The sequence below is a fragment of the Acanthochromis polyacanthus genome, chromosome 3 (genome assembly GCF_021347895.1).
Source record: "Acanthochromis polyacanthus isolate Apoly-LR-REF ecotype Palm Island chromosome 3, KAUST_Apoly_ChrSc, whole genome shotgun sequence".
NCBI classification, from domain to species: Eukaryota; Metazoa; Chordata; class Actinopteri; family Pomacentridae; genus Acanthochromis; species Acanthochromis polyacanthus.
Window position 1 is genome coordinate 44,922,619 of NC_067115.1, and position 22,942 is coordinate 44,945,560.

The window sequence follows — 22,942 nt, forward strand, 5'->3', positions numbered from 1 at the left end:
TTTGTGTGTTGTAGGAGTTTGGTTTAATATTGTATTGAAAAATAAATTAACGAAAATAAGTTTAAAATGCAACAGAAGACAAAAAAAATCCAGATTATAAACATTCTTTGCCAGCAGGGGGGTGGAATCGCAGTGCTCATGTAAGATTAAATTTACAAATATATATATAAAAAAGGAATTTATTCGACATATCCACAAATCACGAAAGCATTCCTTTACATCCAGTGAGCTGAATCTGGTCTACCGCCCAAACTGTTGTCCTCCAGCTACAAAAAGGTCTAGAAAATTTATATTTATATATGTATAGATTTCATACACATGCCCTATGTGTGGATGTAAAAAAACGGAACTGTACAAAACAGAAAAGCACACGTTGGTGATGCTGTGGATGGAATGATGATTAAAACGATTCAGGAAAACGCTGTTCGATCGGATTCAGGTTTGGAATGAACTCATCTGTCGTCCGATTCGACAACGGAAACACCGACCCCGAAAACGTGTTCTTAGTGTTCGACTAAACGGCTTGTAGTGCTTTAAAAACGGGAGGAACGACAGAGAGGGAATGAAACTGGAGTTAAAAGACGGAATTAAAACGATCAACTGAACCGGAGGAGGAAAGTTAACCCTCCTGTTGTCCTTATTTCCGGCACCAAAAAAGGTTTCCGTGTCCAAACAAAAATCCAAAAATTCTGCAAAAAAAAATTCCCCAAATTTCTGAGAATTTGCAAAACCTTCAGGATGAAAAATACAATAATTCCTTAAAAGTTTTATTTAAAAAAAAAATCCTCCAAATTTGGCAAGAAAATTCTTATATATTCTCAAAAATTGAATTTTGCTGGATTTTGGTTGATTTTTTGGGGGAATGTTTTTAAAGAAAATATTAGAAGTTTTACTGATAAATATATATGGAATCACTTTAGATATTTTTTAGGATTTTTGGAAGATTTTTACTAATTTTTTGAGAATATTTACAAGAGTTTTCTTGCCAAATTTGGTTGATTTTTCAAAATAAAACTTATAAGGGAAACATTTAAGGAATTATTGGAGTTTTCTTCCTGAAGGTTTTGCAAATTTTTAGAAATTTTGGGAATTTTTTTGCTGTGTTTTTGGATTTCTTTTCAGACAAGGAAACTATACTTTTTGGTGCCTGTAAATGAGGACAACAGGAGGGTTAAAGAAACATTTTTCTTCCATGTTTCTTTTTTCCACCAAAAATCGTTGAAAAATTTCCCAAAAGTGTTGAAAATGTGGACATCAGAAGTTATTTTTTCCACATTTTCAGACTTTAAAACGGGTCAATTTTCGACGACACGAGGGTTAAAAAGCTTTGCTCTCAAAAAAACAATGGAAGTTGGTTCAGGAGGACCAACGTCTACAGAAATGCTTCGAATAACCGTAAGACTTCACGACCATTCTGCTAAACATCAGCAGTCAGTCGAGAACAGAGCTGGAGATAAACTTTAGCTCATCAGGACTTCTGATCACAGCTCTGTATGAAAACCATGATTTCTGAGTGCGTCTGAACATCTGGTGTTCAGAGTGAATCATGATCATTTCAAAACAAGAAAACAATCAAAGTGCTCTAAAAGAACGACCAACAGCAGACGTTCTTCATCCGTCAGCTGGCTTTAGGGACGCTCAGCTTCTTCTACTTTCCCAGAGTCACATGAACTCATAGAGGCTTGTAGTGATCACATGATTCTGATAATAAATGGATCATTTCTGTCATAAAATGACCAAGCAGAGTCTCTTTTGACCTTCTTAAATCAGATGATTTGGTGCTAAAAACGCATCAGTTTGGTCTGTGCCTTTAGCCAGGAGACTACTAGGTTTTCTTACAATTTTTTTTGACATTTTGCAGGAAAGATTAATAAAAATAAACACCACAGAGTGAAAATAATCACTTGCTGCAGCCCTGATGTGAAACCATGAGCTTCAGAATCTGTAGTATCTGCAATGGACCAACTCACTAATGGAGCTTTTCCACCAGCAGCTACTGGACTCTACAGGGTTTGTGAGGTTTTCCATCAGGACGTAGTTCCTGGTACCAGCTACTGTTTTAGTTCCTACTGGGCCGGGGTTCCCAGAGAGCTGATTGGAGCCGATAATGTGACGTCTACAGAGTGCAGGCCTCTGATTGGACAGGGAGTGATGACACACCAGAGCGACTCCTTCACCAAAACCAAACCCGACATTTAAAAAAAAAAACTGGCAACAGTGACGGTGCGAACTGATCTTCTTTCACCTGAATCTGACAGAAAGCCACAGACGGAGCAGCAGGTGTACCATGTCCTCCATGTCCTCCATTGTTGTGTTGCGTTTGTGTCGCACACAAACGATGTTAAAGGACTTCTGGGCCGCCGTGCTATGACGACTCCACCCACCATGAGGTGGAACTCAGTGGAATGGAAAAGCACCTAAACCGAGTCGAGTCTGCGCTGGTGGAAAAGCATCTTACCTGTTTGTATCAGATAGAACTAAAGCAGACTGGAAGGTAACACAGTGACTCTTGGGGATCTCTGATCTTTGCTATGAAGCCTTTTTCCAGTAAAGTTTGATTCTCACAAGATCAGTGGAACACCTACCAGAGTTCTGAATGTTTCCCACATTAACTAAGTCCTGTTCTGACAACTAACCCAAGTCCTTTTCCTGACCAAGTCCTAAGAAACCGTCCAAAGCTCCATGAGGAGCTCAGTGGTTGACTGTTAGTCTATCTGTGACAGATTCCAGGTCAATTAAAAGGACATTTAAGTAGTTTTTATCCACTTTTTCTGACTCTGGGTAAGCAGAAAGAACTGCAAACTTTCGGTGGCGTCCTAAAAAGCCTTCCTGACGCTGTTTGAGCCTCTACGTGTAAAGCTGTAAACTTTGGTTGCGCCTCCTCCTCACGATGCCGCCCAGCGACAGAAACAAGCCTGATGAAGACGAGAGGAAGAAGGAGAGGAAGGGGAACCATGAGGAGGGTGAGAAGGGTCTGTGGTCATGCTCTTCATACATTCACATAAACGGGAATCATTAGCGTGGAGTTCTCATCCGACCAGTGAAAACAAACACCTGGATGACACGTTGTGAACAATGGCCCCGCCCACCAATAAATACCAAAACCCCACCCAGTGACACTTATTAAAATAACTGCTTCATCCAGATCTACAGCGAGTCCTTAAACCTAGAGCCGGCATGGCGAGGAACCGTCGTCTACAGTCGGAAAAAACTCATGTATGCGTCATAAACTGTTGTTGGAAAAGAAGGTGGAGGTGAGGGGGAGGAAATGTGACGGGAGTGCCGCTAGTTTTTCTTCTTCACGTTGTTGTTGGAGGCGAGTCGGGGCCGTGGTACCGGGATGAGGCTTCCCAAAGGGACTCGACTCCGGGCCACCTCGAAGAGTTTGGAGAAAACCTGAGGAGGAGGAAGAGGAGATCAGCAAAGATGAGAAAATATACATACAGGGGTTATGTTCCAGCTCTGTGAAGTAGCACCATATTCATTTTATTATTTATACATGTTTTGAGGCTTTATAAATATAAACGCTTAATTGTTATTTTTTATATTGTTTTCAATTGTTTCAGGCGTATTTTTCCGTAAAAATAATTAAAATAATGTAGCGATGGCAGAGCCAGTAGCTGTGATGAACTGTCGTGCTGCAATGCACCATGGGAGTTTGGGGGGTTTAAATGTCATCATTGTGGTTTATGGTAGAGCTCCAGTGTTTGTGGTTTAGTCAGCCTAGCTAGTTTGGTTCAGTGGTACGTTGTCAGGACCGTAAGCATGAAGTGTGTTTCATGACTTCCTGCTGCTCTCTGTGTGTCAAAATAAAAGCATCTACCAGTTGCAGAGTGTATAAAAGGCAGATATCCTTTGTCCAGCGTCTTCCTTCCACGCTGCTCGTCACAATAATTAATGTATAAAACACAGACATAGAGCAAAATCCCACGACAGTGAAAAATTGCTCCTCTTAAATGAGACATTTAAAATAAAAGGAATTTTAAGGAAATACCACAATTGTGAGCTTAGATGTGTTTAATTTATCTGACTGGATAGCATGTCATGGAACTTTGGAAAACCAACAAATCCTTCTGTTTTTACAGTTTTTTACTCTGATGAACAGGGAAATTATGGTGAATTTTAAAGCATAACGAGTCCTTAAATGATGCTGATGGGTTTTCATTCCCAGTTAATTCATGTCTGTTTCCATTTCTATATACAAGTCATGCTCCAAAATTCTTCTTTTTCATTTAGTGGAATAGAGGCTTTAAAACAGGGGTGTCCACCATGAGGCCCGTGGTCCAAAAGTGGTCCTCCAGAGGGTCCAATCCGGTCCTCAAAGTGTAAAAATTACAGAGAAGACATTAACTGCAGATTGTAAATTAGTAAAACTATAAATTTAAAATCATTTCTAGATCATGACAAGTTGTTTGGATCAGAAAGTAAAATACTGGATTGTTCTTTTGTTCTTTTGTTGTTTTGTGTCTCATTTTTCTAAAGTTTTGTTGCCTTTCTGGTGTTTTTGTTGTAATTTTTTGGTCAAGTTTTTTGTCGTTTTATTTTGTGTCATTTGCCTCATTTTTCGTCATTTTTTCTCATTTGTTTCATATTTTGTCTTCTTTTTGTCGTTTTGCTGTATTCATTGTTTTGTGTATGGCTTTTGTCATTTTTTGTCTTGTCTGCATCTTTTTGTCACTGACATTTTTTTGGTCTAATTTTTGTCTCATGTCTCATTTTTTGTCCTTCTGTTTCTCACTTTTGTCATTTTTTGTTGTTGGTCCATTTTTTGTCACCTAACTTTTTTGGGCTCATTTTTTGTCTGTTTTGTTTTGTATCGTTTGTCTCATTTTTGTAATATTTTGTGTTGCTTTTGTTGATTTTTGTCTCATTTTGTTGTTTTGATCATCAAGTAAAGCATTATATAGTTCATTTCCAGATAGCTGGGACTAAATGTTGTGTTTCTTAGCACTTTGTGTTGTTCTTACACACGTGGACAAAATTGTTGGTACCCCTCAGTTAAAGAAGGAAAAACCCACAATTCTCACTGAAATCACTTGAAACTCACAAAAGTAACAATAAATAAAAATTTATTGAAAATTAAATAATCAAAATCAGCCATCACTTTTGAATTGTTGATTAACATAATTATTTAAAAAAACAAACTAATGAAATAGGGCTGGACAAAAATGATGGTACCCATAACTTAATATTTTGTTGCACAACCTTTTGAGGCAATCACTGCAATTAAACGATTTCTGTATTTGTCAATGAGCGTTCTGCAGCTGTCAACAGGTATTTTGGCCCACTCCTCATGAGCAAACAGCTCCAGTTGTCTCAGGTTTGATGGGTGTCTTCTCCAAATGGCATGTTTCAGCTCCTTCCACATATGTTCAATGGGATTCAGATCTGGGCTCATAGAAGGCCACTTTAGAATAGTCCAACGCTTTTCTCTCAGCCATTCTTGGGTGTTTTTGGCTGTGTGTTTTGGATCGTTGTCCTGTTGGAAGACCCATGACCTGCGACTGAGACCAAGCTTTCTGACACTAGGCAGCACATTTCTCTCCAGAATGCCTTGATAGTCTTCAGATTTCATCGTACCTTGCACACTTTCAAGACACCCTGTGCCAGATGCAGCAAAGCAGCCCCAAAACATTACTGAGCCTCCTCCATGTTTCACCGTAGGGACAGTGTTCTTTTCTTCGTATGCTTGGTTTTTGAGTCTATGAACATAGAGTTGATGTGCCTTACCAAAAAGCTCCAGTTTGGTCTCATCTGTCCAAAGGACATTCTCCCAGAAGCTTTGTGGCTTGTCAACATGCATTTTTGCAAATTCCAGTCTGGCTTTTTTATGAGTTTTTTTCAGCAGTGGTGTCCTCCTTGGTCGTCTCCCATGAAGTCCACTTTGGCTCAAACAACGACGAATGGTGCGATCTGACACTGATGTACCTTGGCCTTGGAGTTCACCTTTAATTTCTTTGGAGGTTGCTCTGGGCTCTTTGGATACAATTCCAACGATCCGTCTCTTCAATTTGTCATCAATTTTCCTCTTGCGGCCACGTCCAGGGAGGTTGGCTACTGTCCCATGGGTCTTGAACTTCTGAATAATATGAGCCACTGTTGTCACAGGAACTTCAAGCTGTTTAGAGATGGTCTTATAGCCTTTACCTTTAAGATGTTTGTCTATCATTTTTTTTCGGATGTCCTGGGACAATTCTCTCCTTCGCTTTCTGTTGTCCATGTTCAGTGTGGTACACACCTTTTCACCAAACAGCAGGGTGACTACTTGTCTCCCTTTAAATAGGCAGACTGACTGATTATGAGTTTGGAAACACCTGTGATGTCAATTAAATGACACACCTGAGTTAATCATGTCACTCTGGTCAAATAGTTTTCAATCTTTTATAGAGGTACCATCATTTTTGTCCAGGCCTGTTTCATTAGTTTGTTTTTTTTTAATAATTATGTTAATCAACAATTCAAAAGTAATGGCTGTTTTTGATTATTTAATTTTCAATAATTTTTTATTTATTGTTACTTTTGTGAGTTTCAAGTGATTTCAGTGAGAATTGTGGGTTTTTCCTTCTTTAACTGAGGGGTACCAACAATTTTGTCCACGTGTGTACATGAAAAGTGCTATACAAATAAATAAAGTTTGAGTCCTTTGTAGACACTCTGATCTGGAAGTTGTGATGAGGAAATGATAAACTGAGGATGAATGTTGACGAAACTGAACTTATTTTTCAGGTTGTTTACAGTGTTCTGTGAACAGATAATTCCTTAACTGTGAACATTTTCAGAATGGACTTTTTTGCACTAGAACAAAGGAACCATTAGGAGTTGTGGTTATTTATCTGGTACTACGCTGTGGTTCTACTGGTCTGAATGTGGAACCTGAACTAAAATGACTTGCTGCTTTAAACCATGTGCTGTGAAGAAACAAACCAGGCAAACTTCTTTCAGTCAACATAATGAAATGTTCATAAATGACGCCATCAGTCCTGCAAGGCGCTCACCTTTCGTGGGGTCCTCTGGAAGCATTAAGGGACACAGTAAGAGGGAAGGTTTAGAAGAAAAGGAGAACAAGAGGAACGTGAAAGATGAAACTACAAACAACCGGAGAGTCTCATCTGCTCACCTGTTCCCAGAGGGTCTCGGCCACCTGGTCTATGAAGCCTCCCACCTCACGGAACTCCCCGGAGTATTTGACGTAAGCCCAGACGCAGAGCGCCGTCAGCGCCGCCCCCATCACCAGGTTACACAGCGTGGCCACGGAACTGATGCCCACGAAGCCGGTGACCAGCGACACCACGTACATGACGAACATGACGGCGAAGAGCGTGGCGGGCGTCCTCGCGGCGTAGAAGATGTTCTTGCCGTCGTTGTGCTTGCTGAAGTTGACGTAGGCCTCGTCCAGCTCCGCCTCCAGCTGCTCCTGGTAGCGCCGGCAGAAATCCTCGCCTCCCATCTTCTTGACGGAGCGGAAGTGTCGCACCGACGCCTGCCGCAGCTCGGCGTGGCGATGCTCCAGCTCCGCCGGGGAAATGTACGGTTTGTCTCCTCCGCAGACCTGAGACCAGCACACAGGACGAGTTACCGCGACGTAAAACAGATTCACTTCATCACCTCTGACGTCCAGCCGTGTCGTACCTGCTCCATGCTCTTGTTGTACGCCTCTTTGGCTCCTGCTACAGCTGCAAGGTTGTTTGCTTCAGCCGTTGCCTAGGTAACAGAACGAGATGAGGACGGATGATTATTCTCACACTGCAAAAACACTAAATCTTACCAAAGTCTGTTTGTCTTATTTTTAGTCTAAATGTCTCATCCCACTTGATTTAAGGTAAAATCATTTAACAAGAGACATTTCAGCAGATGGAGGGCCTTGTTTTAAGACAACGCATCTTAAATATCTAATTAAGTCAAACAATCTGGAAATGATCTTGTTTTGAGTTGAATTTTACAAGAAAACTCAAAACAAGTTTAACTCTCGTGTGGTCCTGCTGGTCAACCTGACCCCTTGTAAAGTTTGAAAATGTGGAAAAAATAATATTTTTTCACAGCGAATCTTCTGATGTCCACATTTTCAACATTTTGGGAAATCTATGAACATTTTTTGTTGGACAAAAAGAAATGTTAAAAATTTTTATGTGAATCTTCTTAAAGAAAATATTAAAAGTTTTACTGATATACATCTAATCACTTTAAATATTTTTAAAAGATTTTTACTCATTTTTCAAAAATATTTACAAGAATTTTCTTGCCAAGTCTGGGGGATTTAAAAAAAAAAGTCAAGCTTTTAAGGAAACTTTTAAGGAATTGTTGGAATTTTCTTCCTGAATTTTTTCAAATTTTCAGAAAATTGGGGAATTTTTTTGCTGATTTTTTCAGACAAGAACTTAACATTTTTTGGTGCCCGTCAATAAAGACAACAGGAGGATTAATACATCTTAAATTAGGAGGTTACATGAAAGTGAAAAACAGTTTTTTAAAAGAAACCTAAGCTTGACAATCCTGGTAAAATAGAGCTTAAAATAAGTTTTCCGAGCTAATTTTAACATCTCAATATTCTAAATATCAAATCTTATTTCCAGAAATCTTACCAAGACATTTTTCACTTGTTCTACTGGCAGATTTTTTCACTTATTTCAAGGCAAAACTTTCTTGAAATAAGTTTTTTTTCTTGTTTTGAGAGGGGCATTTTTCCCCAGTGCAACAAAGATGTGGAACATTCATTTTCATTGTTAAACGCTGCTTGTTCAGCTGTGTTTCACGACAGATGTTTGTTTCTTGACTGACTGTCAGGCTATGATGCGAACTGGCCAGCAGGTGGAGCTGTTTAACAAAGAGATCCAGAGCGAGCTGAACTGACCTGAAGCATGGACTTGGGGTGAGGAAGCTCCTCTCCCTGGTAGATCTTCATGTAGGCCTGAACACACAGACAGACAACTGAAGGTGAAGGAAAACTGCAACACAACAGCAATTCACAAGACAACAGCAGCGCTTCTGACGTGAAAAGTCATGACAAAAAGCAAAGATCTGAACGTGAGACCAGTTTAACCACCAGAAAAACAAAGTTCCACATGGTGAAAATCCATTTTTTCTGAGTTTTTGGTTGTTATAAACTCAGAGGTGTAACATAAATGTTGTTTTCAGATATGAAGACATTCCTCATAAGTAATTCTCCTCCCAACTGTCGATCACGGACAGAGAGAGTTTCCTTCCTGAAGAGACAGCTTCCTCAGAGGTCTCATGGGCTTCTTGCCCCATGAATGCTTGGTGGAAACTGGTGGAGACCTTAAAAGGTGGGCTTCCTGGCCTAAAAAACACCCCTAAGACTGCCTCCCCCATTATCTCCACTTAAGCAGAGCAATCAAGTATTGAACATATCAACATTTTTCTCATTAAATATATTTCTGATGGGGTTATTGACATGAAACTTTCACTAGATGTCGGTCACAACCCAAGAAATCCACACATCCAAAGAAATCAAGACATATATGTCCATAAATTAAGTAACATGGGGAATACATATAGAACACAAAGAAAAGGAGGTGCAAAAAGGCATGGGAAATGACAAAAACAGCTGAAATCTGTCAGTATTTAGGAAGCAATTCAGTCGGTTTAGTCCTAACTGATAGATAAACCTTTATTGATCCCACAGCGGGGAAATTTACAGTGTACAGCAGCAAATAGAACAGTTTAAATAAAAAAGAGCAGCACACCATGCATATGTATAAATATTTCCTTCTTCGAGAAGAAAAAAACACACAAATACATTTCCTATTGCACAGTTTGTAAGTGGGTGAACAGAAACTACTGGGAGCTTGATTGTAAAGTGTGACTGCAGCAGGAAGGAAGGAGCTGCGGTATCTCTGCTTTAGACACCGCGGGTGAAGCAGTCTGTCACTGAAGGAGCTGCCCACTGATCTTACTGTTTCCTGCAGGGGGTGGGAGGTGTCCTCCACGATAGACAACAGCGGGCGGGCCACACCATGAACCGGGACAAGGGGGCCTACATCCTCTCACACACCTGGGACACCATCCTCCGGAGACCACCGGACGGCGGTAGGCGTGGTCGGTTTGACAGATTCTAACAGATCTGTCAAACCGACCACGTGATAAAAAGGACACGTCACCAAACGTCAGATGACGCTCTGAGGAAGACAGCAGAAGCTGTCGAAACATGTCAGCAAGGTTTTCTGAATTGTCGATTTAAATAAGTAACAGTTTCGTAGACAACAGCTTTGTCATCATCCTCCCGTCTCCCACCACCTCCACAGGATCTTTTTTTTTTTTTTTTAAATGGCAAACGCGACGGTGCGCACTGCTCTTCATGGAACTTCTTTGACACTGAATCTGACAAAAAGCCACAGACGGAGCAGCAGGTGTACCATCGTCTCCATGTCTTCCATTGTTGTGTTGTGTTTGTCGCACACAAACGACATTAAAGGACTTCTGGGCCGCCGTGCTATGACGACTCCACTCATGATGAGATTGTACTCAATGTAATGGAAAACCACCTAAATGGAGTCGAGCCGAGTAGGTGCTGGTGGAAAAGCTCCATAATTAAAAGGATGAATGGAGAAATGTACCGAGACATTCTTGCTAAGAGTCTCCTGCTGTCTACCAGGATGCTGAAGATAAAACCAGGGTGGATATTTCAGCAAGACGATGACCCTAAAGACACAGACAAGCAATCTCTCCAAAAAATAAGGCTGCTAAATGGTCCAGTCAATCACCCAACTTGAAACCAATTGAAAACCTAAGGAAAGAACTGAAGATCAGAATTCAACTCTCAAGATTTGTGGGGAAGAATGGGTAAAAATGACACCTGAGCAATGCATGCGACTAGTTTTTTGAAGCTTTCATTACCAACAAAGGCTTTTCTAAGTGTTAAATAAATTTCAGTGCATTCAATACTTTTCCCTGTTTAATTCCACTTATCACACATAACCTAATTTATGGACATCTGAGTTTTGATTTCTTTGGATGTGTGGATTACTTGGGTTGTGACTGACCGTCAATAGGCCCATCAGAAATATATTTACTGAGAAAAATGTGTTCAATATGTACTTTTCCTCAACAGCGCCCCCTTGGAGAAAATTCATCCCCCGAACCACATTTCACCTACAGCTACTAAATTCAGTATGCATATGTAACTCTACAGGGCGCACAAAAAAGCCTCTAGCACCAATACCCATAACCCAAAAGGAAGTTGGCCATTTTTAATTAAAATTCATATTTTGGACAGTTTTGTGTCATTTTCTAAAAGCTATAAACTCAAACAGGCTAACCACAAAGAGCATAGGATGTACACCAGACATAGGTGATTCAAAGTTAGCAAAACGCTCCGCGAAATTCTGAGGGCGTGGAAATGGCAACCAGCAGAATGCGGCCATTTTGGATGTCTCGTCACCAAACAGGAAGTGCTGTCTAACTAGCCTGTACATGCTGCAATCTGCTTCAAACTTTACATGTGTGATCAGAGTCCAGCCAAAATCACACCCATAGGCCAATATACACTCTCATTTGTAGCGCCACCTGGTGGAGATGCGTGGAATATCCGAGCTGCAATGATGCAAGGACCCGACCAACGCTGCTTGCAGGTTTCATATTTAAATGATTCTTTTGCTCGCATTTTAGTTTGAATGAATATTGCCAAGTTGTTACATGTCAAAAGGTATAATTCTCACTGACCAAGTGCATTAAAAATGTGAACTCACTTTGAAGTAGTGCAGCAGGTCTCTGCAGGTGATCTTCACTCCTCCGATCTCTTTTTCCACCAGGTTTTCTGGAGAGAGCAGTGTCGGGACGAGGTTCACCAGCTCCGTCTTAAACTCCTCATCGATATCTGACACACACCAAACACACTTCATAAAACTCCTCCGTTTCAAATGCTGGTGTGAAAAAGCTGCTCCGCCGGGTTCACGAGTGAAAGAGAAAGTAGTCTGACGCTTTGCTATTGGATGGTTTGTGTAGAAAACAGAAATAATTAAATGAAGTGACCAAAGATGGAAAGGCATGTCAGATAAACACTGGGAAGAGGCAGACTAAAAAGACCTGACAACAGCAAAAACACATAAAACTAAACCACAAGTCAAATAATACTTTCTGGGGTTTGAAACTAAGACGATCAGCCTGTTTTAAATTTATTCCGATTGGCAAAAACAATAACAGAACCAGCAGCCCCATTGTTGCTTTTCAAATGTCTTGGTATGGACAACAAGGCCTTAAATGGCAGAATAATCACATATAGTCTCTAAAATGATTATTAGAACTTAGCCAACTAAATTTACAGCTCACTTCTGATCTGACAGAAGGGTTAGTTTCCCTGTAGGACTGTATTTCAACCGAGCAAGAAGTTGCAGCAGAGAGGGTAGTTTCTACGAGCTTTAAGGTTTGTAATGTTTCACAACAAATGACAGGAATCAACAGCAAAAAAGGCTTGAAAAACAATGACCTTAACCATGAAGCTAAAAGATTTGTGCCTGTTGTAAAGTGAAAATGCTTCAGTGACGAGTTGCTGTTTTAATGATTGAAGCGCTGCTGAATAGATGAGCGTTACTGTGGTACCTCTGAGCCGGCCGTCAAAGTGAGGGTTTGTGGCCACCTTGAGACCGGGGTGCGGCAGCAGAAAGCAGCTGATGTTGGAGAAGCAGGAGTGAATGTGTTTCCTGACGTTCTGCAGCTCCTCATGCTGGTTCTGCTTTACCTGAATGCAGACGTGAATGAATTAAGACTAGTTCATGTCAGACCTGGTGCACAAGTTAGCATATAGGCAACATACATGATGTGTAACTCATAAAGGTCCAGCCAATGAAGCAATACACACTTCATTAAACAGAATAGTCAATAGTTTTTGGGAGATGGATTTTCTTTCTTTGACAGATGAAACTCACTTGTAGTCGTTTTTCCAAGAAGCTCTGCCCCCCCTCCAGACCGTATGAATGTTCATAGGGGTAACTCCAGTCTCTGATCAGAAACATCAGAGTCTAAAAATAAGGACAAATTCACATTACTGATCCACAATCAACTTTGACAATTCTGACAAAAAGTGTTGCTGCACCAGGATCAGACATGGAGGCAAAACATCCACTTTGAACAGCTTCAGATTGGTTTGTAATACAGAAAATTACACTAACTTTTAAATAATTAACATAGAATGACCCCACAAGAAGGACATGGCGTAACCCTAGCCCTTATTCTGACTTTTCAGGTTCTTCAAACTTCAAATCATATGCAGAAGGTTATCTCAAAAATCTATGGTAAAATGTTGAAAACATGACACAGCAGACCTGGAAGGGTTTCTCATAGACTTCCTCCATGGCAAGGCGTCCGTACTCAGTGAAGAGCTGAGAGAGGAAACAATCGCTGCTTAAAATGTAATCAAACGCTGCAACACAGTTCTGGAAGCTCCAACAACACAGGAACCAGTATGTCCATATCTGATCGTTAGCCTAGTGAGACAGTCTTATCCGGCCTGTGGAAGCTTTTCCATTAGCAGCTCGATGTTCTGTCTAGACCTGTTTTGTTTGTCTCATTTTTCGTCTCACTTTTGTAATATTTTGTCCTTTTTTAAATTCTTTTTTCTGACTTTTGACATTTGTCTCATGTTTTTGTCGTTTTGTCTCTCGATTTTGTCATTTCTTGTGTTGTTTTTGTCGATTGTGTCTCATTTTCGTAATATTTTCTCTTGTTTTTGTTGTTCTTCAGATCAAATTGAGCTAAATGTGGAACCTGAAGTAAGATGAGTTTGACACCTCTGGTCTAGAAGCTGCTGCACTATAGGAGAAAAAAGCGTCTTTATTGCCACGTTTGAGCGGTTACTTTGTCCTGTTTTACATTAAGTATCCCAAAATCTTTTAGGTTTTACTCAACCGACTCTGATGTGCAGAAATGTGTGGGCATTATCGCACTCTCGGAATAAAACAACTTCCTGTTAAATCAGTAGGGATCCCGCCTCTCCCCTTCACGGTTTGAGAACAGGTAATGACAAGTCGGGACCAAAGATGGAAATGAAATTCTACTTTTAGAGACTTCTGTCAGGCTTTCAGTCCAAACTGCTTTCTGCCTCATATGGCTGCATGCTGGGTTTAGCTCAGCGTTTAATCCCAACCTGAACACCGCACATTCCAGATATGGAGCTCTTCACTCACATCTTCAACAGATAATGTTCAACAAACGCTGGTGTAACCCATCTGATTAAAACTCAACATGAAACTGTCCCACCAGGTCAGAAATTAAAAGCAGTCAGGAGTCAAAGGTTCTGATTATCAAGAACATAAATAATTTAACAAAGTGACCAAAACTCGACAAATGTAGTTCAGTTTTTATACATTTACAAAATGAAACTAACCATTCGACACCTAATAACCACAAAGACTATGCCGGTATTAGATTTTGTCTTAATAAACCTGTTAACAATAAAGAAATGTGGAACATACAAACAGAAATATACATAAACGAGAGAAACATGGGTGATACCAACCTGGAGGTGCTGGAGATCATCTTCCTGGACGTTCTGGGACAGATTGTACACCTGAAACACACACAACAAACCACACACTCTACCCGTAAATCACCTACCATTCAAATAATAATGAGTTACTGACTTTTAAATACGTCCTCATTAATAACAATTCAAGAATTAGCTGACCTGGACAGAGCTGGTCATGGTGCTCAGGGCAAACAGCGTGGCACAGTCTTTGATGGTGGACTGGCTGTCAAACGCCCCCTGTGTGTCGATTAGAAGAACTGCAACCTAAGAAAAAAACAACAAACATTAATTTTTGTCCAAAAGCTCTTACTAAAACTAGGTTATTCTGTGTAATTAGGTGGGATTACGCTGAACGCATGCTACACAGCCTATAAAAAGAACTGAAACATGATTTAATACACTGACCCCTAAAACCCAGCAGCAGATTTGAAAGGCCTGTTGTCTTAAACAAAAAACTGCCAAAATACCACTGTTTAAACTTGTGGTATGACGCTGTATCTTCAGGTCCCATGAGGCCGTATCTTCAGGTCCCACGAGTTTGTATCTTCAGGTCCTATGAGGCCGTGTCATCAGGTCCTACGAGTTTGTATGTTCAGGTCCTACGAGTTTGTATGTTCAGGTCCTACGAGTTTGTATCTTCAGGTCCTACGAGTTTGTATCTTCAGGTCCTACGAGTTTGTATCTTCAGGTCCTACGAGTTTGTATCTTCAGGTCCTACGAGTTTGTATCTTCAGGTCCTATGTGGCTGTGTCTTCAGGTCCTATGAGGCTGTATCTTCAGGTTCTATCAGGCCGTATCATCAGGTAATATGAGGCCGTATCTTCAGGTCCCACAAGTTTGTATCTTCAGGTCCTACGAGGCCGTGTCATCAGGTCCTACGAGTTTGTATGTTCAGGTCCTACGAGTTTGTATGTTCAGGTCCTACGAGTTTGTATCTTCAGGTCCTACGAGTTTGTATCTTCAGGTCCTATGAGGCTGTATCTTCAGGTCCTATCAGGCCGTATCATCAGGTAATATGAGGCCGTATCTTCAGGTCCTACGAGTTTGTATCTTCAGGTCCTATCAGACCGTATCTTCAGGTCCTATCAAGCTATATCTTCAGGTCCTATCAAGCTATATCTTCAGGTCCTATCAAGCTATATCTTCAGGTCCTATCAAGCTATATCTTCAGGTCCTATCAAGCTATATCTTCAGGTCCTATCAAGCTATATCTTCAGGTCCTATCAGGCCATATCTTCAGGTCCCATCAGGCCATATCTTCAGGTCCTATCAGGCCGTATCTTCAGGTCCTATCAGGCCGTATCTTCAGGTCCTATCAGGCTGTATCTTCAGCAGCATTTAGCTCCAATGACCTGCTGTAGACGGGAAGTATTGTCTCCAACAAGCTTCTTGCAGCTCCGAGGGAATTTTAGTCCATTCCTCGTGGTCCATGGTCTCCATCTCAGCAATTTTCTCAGGTCTACATACTGCAGCAGCTTTCTTCAGATCCACCACAGTTTCTCCATTGGGTTTAAGTCTGGATTCTGTGATGTCCACTCTAGAACCTTCCAGGCTTTCTTCTCTAACCAGCCTTTGTTGGTTCTGATGCGTGTTTGCGGTCGTTGTCTTCCTGGAACGTCCAATTAAGCCCAAGCTTCAACTTCTTCATGGACTGAGGGACGTTCTTGTCCAGAATATCCTGGTACTTCCTGAATCCATGGAGCCTTCAATACGTTGGAGATTCCTGGTTCCATTAGAAGCAGAACACCCCCACAGCATCCCAGATCCACCACCATGCTTCACAGCAGGCAGGGTGTTCTTCTCCTCATAGGCCTTGTTCTTCCTCCCAGACATTTCTCTGATCCATAGGACCAAAGAGCTCTAGTTTGGTCTCATCAGTCCATAGAATCGACTCCCACAACTTCTGTGGCTTTGATAGGTTGGTTCTAGCAGACTGGAGACCATTGTTCTTTCAGCATGGAATGTGTCCACAGAAACATCAGTTCCTCTTCCAGCCAGATCTCCCTGCATGTCCTTGGCAGTAAGCCGAGGGTTCTGGTCCATCTGTTTCCAGGAACCTTGATGTTCTCACCAACAGCTTCTTTTTTCCACCATGTAGCGTAGCCACAGTACAGGTGGCTTTGAATTTACCAACGATGCTTCCAACAGAGTCTCTGGGAACATTCTAGAACTTGGAGATCTTCTTGGACCCATTTCCTTTCTGGTGCAAAGCAACTCCTCTCTAAACTTCAGGACATCTCTCTGGTCTGAATCATGGTGCTGCTAGAGGACAAAGTGTCCTCATTTTATACACGAGTATTAATGTTTCACCGTTGGATTCTCCTCCAGATGTCTACATTCAGGTGGATGGATTAGAGTTGGACTGCAGGTATCTGGATTTACCAACATGTTTATAGGGGGAGGATCATTTTGCAACCTGATTTTTGTGGAAAAACTTGATATTTTGGATGGATTTTGAATTATATCTTGATTTTTGCTTTGGTATTATATTTCAATTAACTAACTGTTCCCCTTTGATCAGATTTAGTCACCTGCAACTGGAATGTTGTTCATTTTGCCAGAATGTCAGAGGGGTTGGATCATTTTACATGCAACTGTATGTGGGGTTAAGGAGGTTAAAGAAGTGAAACGGTTCACAAGATGTTATGTTGCAGTCTCAGTTTAGAACTGACCTTGCTTCCGTCGGGTTTATTCACCACAAACACCTCGCTCCAGGCCAGGATGCCTGTGGTCTCCCTCTCACAGCCGCCTCGCCAGGTGAAGCCGGTCAGAGGTTCCTCCTCACCGCCAATCCATGAATCAGACTGGAAGAAGACCAGATGAAAGCTTTCAACACTGTTCCTGTTTCAATATAACATCATGACTCCAGAAGGAACGGAACAGGACTTCTGCAGGGTTCTCCAAGTGAAACTGTAATACAAATTCTGTCACCGTTTGACTAATCAATTATTTACTGTTCAAGACAATATGTCAAACATTTAGGGGTTTCAAATAAGAAAATATCACAGATTATTTGTTAAACCCAAACTGTGTAGACAGATGATGAATGAATGGATTCCCAGGTAGATTAAACAAAAGTAGAACTAATCCTGTTAAGGTTGAAGAGGTCTGAGGTCAATGGGATGCTTCAAAAGATTCTTTAAAATTACATAAACACGTAAGATCTAATGGCGTTACAAACAGCAGGCTACAATGAAATTGAGCGGGAGATAAGGAGCTACAGCAGTTATCTGATTAATCAAAACCAATTTGTTGTTTTTGCTAATTTTTCAAGCAACACTGTCAGCAAAACCATTTGCTATTTTATGGCATTTAACTGTATTTTCTGCTTTTACTGACACTGTAGTTTTTATCATCATTATTATATACTCACACGCAAAAGAAACGCAAGTTTCTTTAACCCGATGAAAAATTTAATTTGGTTTCCCAAAACAAAAATGCATTTGGTACTTTGTGGTGCATGGTGTGTTCTTAACATTTTCTGTTGCATTTTGTGAGGTTGGTGTGAAAACGGAGAACGGAAAACAAATCGTCGCAATACACCAATGCATTGATGATGTGGACGTGATTCACACTTTGCACGTGCAATTGAATATGCACGATTTATCGACACCTTCAGTGGGTATAAATTTCATTCAAGATCATAGGCATTTCACTTGCTGTTTAACTATGCCACGCTTAAACCAAATTGAGAGGAACCAAGCCATCGGACGTCTGCAAGCTGGAGAGTCTGTCCGCTTCGGGGAAGGTCATCGGTGCTCTGTGTGGTGTTGTATCGACGCTGGAGACGGTAAATGGTGGTGATGTTGACATTAAAGTGACGGGCAATGTCTCGGACAGACTCTCCAGCTTGCAGACGTCCGATGGCTTGGTTCCTCTTAATTTGGTGTAAGCGTGGCATAGTTAAAAAGCAAGTGAAATGCCTATGATCTTGAATGAAATTTATACCCACTGAAGGTGTCGATAAATCGTGCATATTCAATTGCACGTGCAAAGTGTGAATCACGTCCACATCATCAATGCATTGGTGTATTGCGACGATTCGTTCTCCATTTTCACACCAACCTTACAAAACACAACAGAAAATGTTAAGAACACACCATGCACCACAAAGTACCAAATGCATTTTTGTTTTGGGAAACCAAATTTAATTTTTCATCGGGTTAAAGAAACTTGCGTTTCTTTTGCGTGTGAGTATAGTCTAAAAAATAGACAGTTGGGAGAAAAATTGGGGGTGGGGGTCAGAGAATTCAAAACTCAAAATTAATATTCGGACACCACCACAAAAACCAAATATTCGGATATTCGGGTCCAGCCCTAGTAGTCTCACGGTGCTATAAGACGGCTTTGTTTACATTTGCTACCATATTGGATTATGCTATATTCTAACTTCATTATGGCTCAAAAGCATAAGTCAGACTTATAGCTTGCATTTTCGCTGGTACTTTCCTATTAAGTTGTGTTTTAATGTGAGCTGATGACTGCTTTCCATTGCTGTAGTTGGATAAATATGTAAACTGATTGATATTGTGATGCATGTTCACGGCTTTGTTTACATTTTCACCGGAGTTCCAACTAACGTCACACTGTCGGAACGGAACTCTTATGTAGGTCGAGGACCTCCTGTAGCAAGAATATCTGGAATAGGTACAGTATCCAAAATAAAGGAATTTCATCAGATGGAAGCAGATTCAAAATAAAATCTCCAGTATTATAATAAAATCACTCCTGACTGACTTAAATACACCCAGAAAAGTGAAATGTATAGTTTCCAGGATGACACCCAGCCCTGGTAAAATATAGCATATGAGTTGAAATTTTCAAGTATAATCTTTGATATATTTAATGAGCTGAAACAATCAAATGTCATTTTCTCAACTTGTTTTCTCAAACCTGTGTCGGAGCTGACCTACCTAACCGTGAGCTGACCTGTGGAGACAGGGCTTATTCCATGCATAAAGGTGTCTTTTATGTGTGGAATAAGCAGCAGTGAGCAGTGGGGAGGCCCAGCCACACAGCCAGCATTGTACCGGCCTAAAATCCTCTTTACAGGACGATGAAACCCTCTAGAATGTCCCTCAGCGCTTACCGTAGATTAACACGGTCAAAGGTTGGTTCACAGTTCACTCACACAAAGCATGATTTCTAACCGAAAACTGTTATGGCCAAGCTGACAACAAACACCAAGCTTATGGAGAGAATTTTGTTTCTTTATTATTCAATCAATCAAAAAAGGTTTTTCAACCAAAAAAGAGAGTTGAGACCAAAAAACATAAAGCTGCACTCAAAAAATAAAAGATCAATCAAATAGAATAGATCTGAGACCAAAAAAATTTAAGTGGCAACCCCCCCAAAAAATTTTTGAGATCAAAACAGAACAGGTTGCAAATGAAAATATAATTTGAGAACATATTGACTTATCCAGTCATCCATATTGACTTGACTCAATCAAAACTAATATTTTTTGCTTGCAAGTTCAAAAGTTTTGCTTGCAAGTGCAAAAGTTTTGGTTGCGAATCTGACTGAACCAAATGGGCGGGGCCAACGCTGGTGGTAGAGACAAGAGTTCCTATGGGTCGGTTTGACCTTGCTCCACTGCCAGTCATCGCCACTCCCCTCTGTGCTGTTGCTGGCTGCTTCTGCGCTAGGTAAGTTGGTAGCCGGTTGCGCACAATTATGCTAAATATTTTAGGCTACAACCGGCCGTACATTCGGAACAAAAATAATTATAAGGCCCGGATAGTGCATGCATGCTGATTAGCATTGTTGTCTCGGCTTGTCCCGGCTTGAGCAGGTTAGCCGGTGACATGTCTATGACCGGTGAGGGTAGGGAGTATATGAGGCGGATACAAATGTACAGTTTTTACAAACTCTGCACAACACCTCGGTCTGTTCTGTGTCCGACCTCACATATCCAAACCAAGGCCATACTACTGAAGTCACGGTACCCTTTTTTTTTTGCACAATATCGTCCTCATTTTCTTCTCCTTTCTCCACCTCCATCTCTCATGCGTATCCCTGTCGTATCTGTTTGGGTGTTCTTTGTCTATTGCTCAATTGTAAGAGAATGTTATCTGTAGACTGTGCTACAGCACCAGTCCTCCTGGTATGGTGACTGTGTGTATTACACGCGTCGGGTAAAAATAGCGGGACATTAACATTAAACTTGATGTTGAGATTTAATTTTTTTTACACATCGATTGAAAAATAAAATCGAATTAATCGAATTAATTCGATATATCGCCCAGCTCTAGTGTGTGCCATCCATCCATGACAAACAACCGAAGCATAAACGGAGCTCCTACAATCACAGGAAAACTAGCCAAACATGAGCCCTACAATCACAGGGAAACTAGCCAAACATGAACCCTACAATCACAGGGAAACTAGCCAAACAAGAACCCTACAATCACAGGGAAACTAGCCAAACAAGAACCCTACAATCACAGGGAAACTAGGCAAACATGAACCCTACAATCACAGGGAAACTATCCAAACAGGAAGCCTACAATCACAGGGAAACTAGCCAAACATGAACCCTACAATCACAGGGAAACTAGCCAAACATGAACCCTACAATCACAGGGAAACTAGCCAAACATGAACCCTACAATCACAGGGAAACTAGGAAAACATGAGCCCTACAATCACAGGGAAACTAGCCAAACAGGAAGCCTACAATCACAGGGAAACTAGCCAAACATGAACCCTACAATCAGAGGAAAACTAGCCAAACACGAAGCCTATAATCACAGGGAAACTAGGCAAACATGAACCCTACAATCATATTAAACGAGCCAAACATGAACCCTACAATCAGAGGAAAACTAGGCAAACATGAGCCCTACAATCACAGGGAAACTAGCCAAACATGAACCCTACAATCACAGGGAAACGAGCCAAACATGAACCCTACAATCAGAGGAAAACTAGGCAAACATGAGCCCTACAATTACAGGGAAACTATCCAAACATGAACCCTACAATCACAGGGAAACTAGCCAAACATGAACCCTACAATCACAGGGAAACGAGCCAAACATGAACCCTACAATCAGAGGAAAACTAGGCAAACATGAGCCCTACAATTACAGGGAAACTATCCAAACATGAACCCTACAATCACAGGGAAACTAGCCAAACATGAACGGAGCCTTCGCTCTGCTGGCATTTGTGTTTGGAGAGAAATCCCCCCAAAAAAGAAAAGGAGAACAATATGGAGAATATGCTCGGAAAGTGAGGCCAATTTGGGATGCCAACTTTGCAACGGGAGCTTGAAGAAAGTACTTGTTAGCAGCTACTAGCATTTTACGTGAGCATTTACTGTTATGGTCTGTCCTTTTCCAACAAAACACACTTCCTCTTTGTTTATCACACATATTTGTTTTGATGCAATTTGCCAAATCATCTATCTGGGTTTAGCTTCAGTGTTTATTGATCAGTACGTCATTTCATCCTGCATTCCTATTGGTTAGTTAGTTGTCGTAGGCCCAGCAGCATCACACTGTAAGATGATCACCCAGAATTTTATGGTAGCTTGTCTTTGGTCATCATGACAACGGCCGTCTTTGAACCTGTCTCACAGTGTGACGTAGGACCACCGATTTAGAGCCAAGATCAAAGATATCACTACCATATTCTCACCATTGTTATCTTTGGTGTGGAATGGCCAAAAATCACAGTGTGTAGAGGCCTTAAGTCAGCTAGGATAGACTCCATCCCTTTTTACTTTAGGCTACACTGGTTGGTCCAAATCATCACTGAAAGCAATGAATTTTCTGATTATTATTGTGGGGCAAAAAAAAATTATATTCTTTGTGCCCCATTTTTAATTGAGATTTATTAATATATTGTCAGATTTTTGCAAATTAAAGTTAATTAGTTTTTTTGTGTTGGCCTAATGAATGTCCACGTTTATGTACAGACAATATTCTTTGGTTTCATGAATGACAACGAGCTGAACGAACAGCCCATCAGTTGTACCTGTTTGTACATGTAGCGCAGCATGAAGTCCAGCAGGAAGGACTTGCCCTTGCGGAAAGCTCCGGCCACGGAGACGACCACCACATGGAGGTCCTGCACCTCCTCCTGCAGCAGCAGCCGCTCTAGCACGTCCTCCTGCAGCCAGAACGAGTGTTCCTCCTCGTCCGACACCACAATCTGCACCGGCCGGGCCACGCCCTCCTCCTCCTCCTCCAGCAGGTTGTCATCCTCCTCTTCACGCCTCATCTGGGATTTCTCTGATTTAAAACCGTAACTACCTTAGAAGAAAAACACGATTAGAATTAGACTTTAGGTTCCCCAGAAGGTTCAGAACACAAAGAAGCAACAAATGAACATGGACTGTTTATATTCAGACATTAACGGATTGTTTTCCACTTCAGGAGCTATGGACAGCTGTGAACATTTACAGAAGAAGCCTAATAATTCAGCCTCTCGTTTCTCACCACAGTGTAGGATCAACGG

The 22,942-nt window shown here is 41.1% G+C and overlaps 1 protein-coding gene across 2 annotated transcripts in view; it reads right to left on the minus strand.

Annotated features, from left to right (window-relative positions):
• LOC110961295 (atlastin-2-like) overlaps positions 1–22,942 on the minus strand; it is a 36,155-nt gene continuing 13,213 nt past the window's right edge. The window contains exons 2-14 of one of the 2 annotated variants that reach the window (XM_022208852.2): positions 22,460–22,737; positions 17,149–17,280; positions 14,636–14,740; positions 14,468–14,518; positions 13,275–13,331; positions 12,879–12,971; positions 12,553–12,691; positions 11,703–11,830; positions 8,849–8,905; positions 7,630–7,701; positions 7,118–7,549; positions 6,996–7,010; positions 1–3,396 (exon numbers count right to left, since the gene is read on the minus strand). In XM_022208852.2, coding sequence (XP_022064544.2) covers positions 3,286–3,396; positions 6,996–7,010; positions 7,118–7,549; positions 7,630–7,701; positions 8,849–8,905; positions 11,703–11,830; positions 12,553–12,691; positions 12,879–12,971; positions 13,275–13,331; positions 14,468–14,518; positions 14,636–14,740; positions 17,149–17,280; positions 22,460–22,737 — 1,670 coding nt within the window. In that variant the 3' untranslated portion in view covers positions 1–3,285. The remainder of the gene's footprint in view (positions 3,397–6,995; positions 7,011–7,117; positions 7,550–7,629; positions 7,702–8,848; positions 8,906–11,702; positions 11,831–12,552; positions 12,692–12,878; positions 12,972–13,274; positions 13,332–14,467; positions 14,519–14,635; positions 14,741–17,148; positions 17,281–22,459; positions 22,738–22,942) is intronic. The other variant, XM_022208853.2, reaches the window with a different exon arrangement.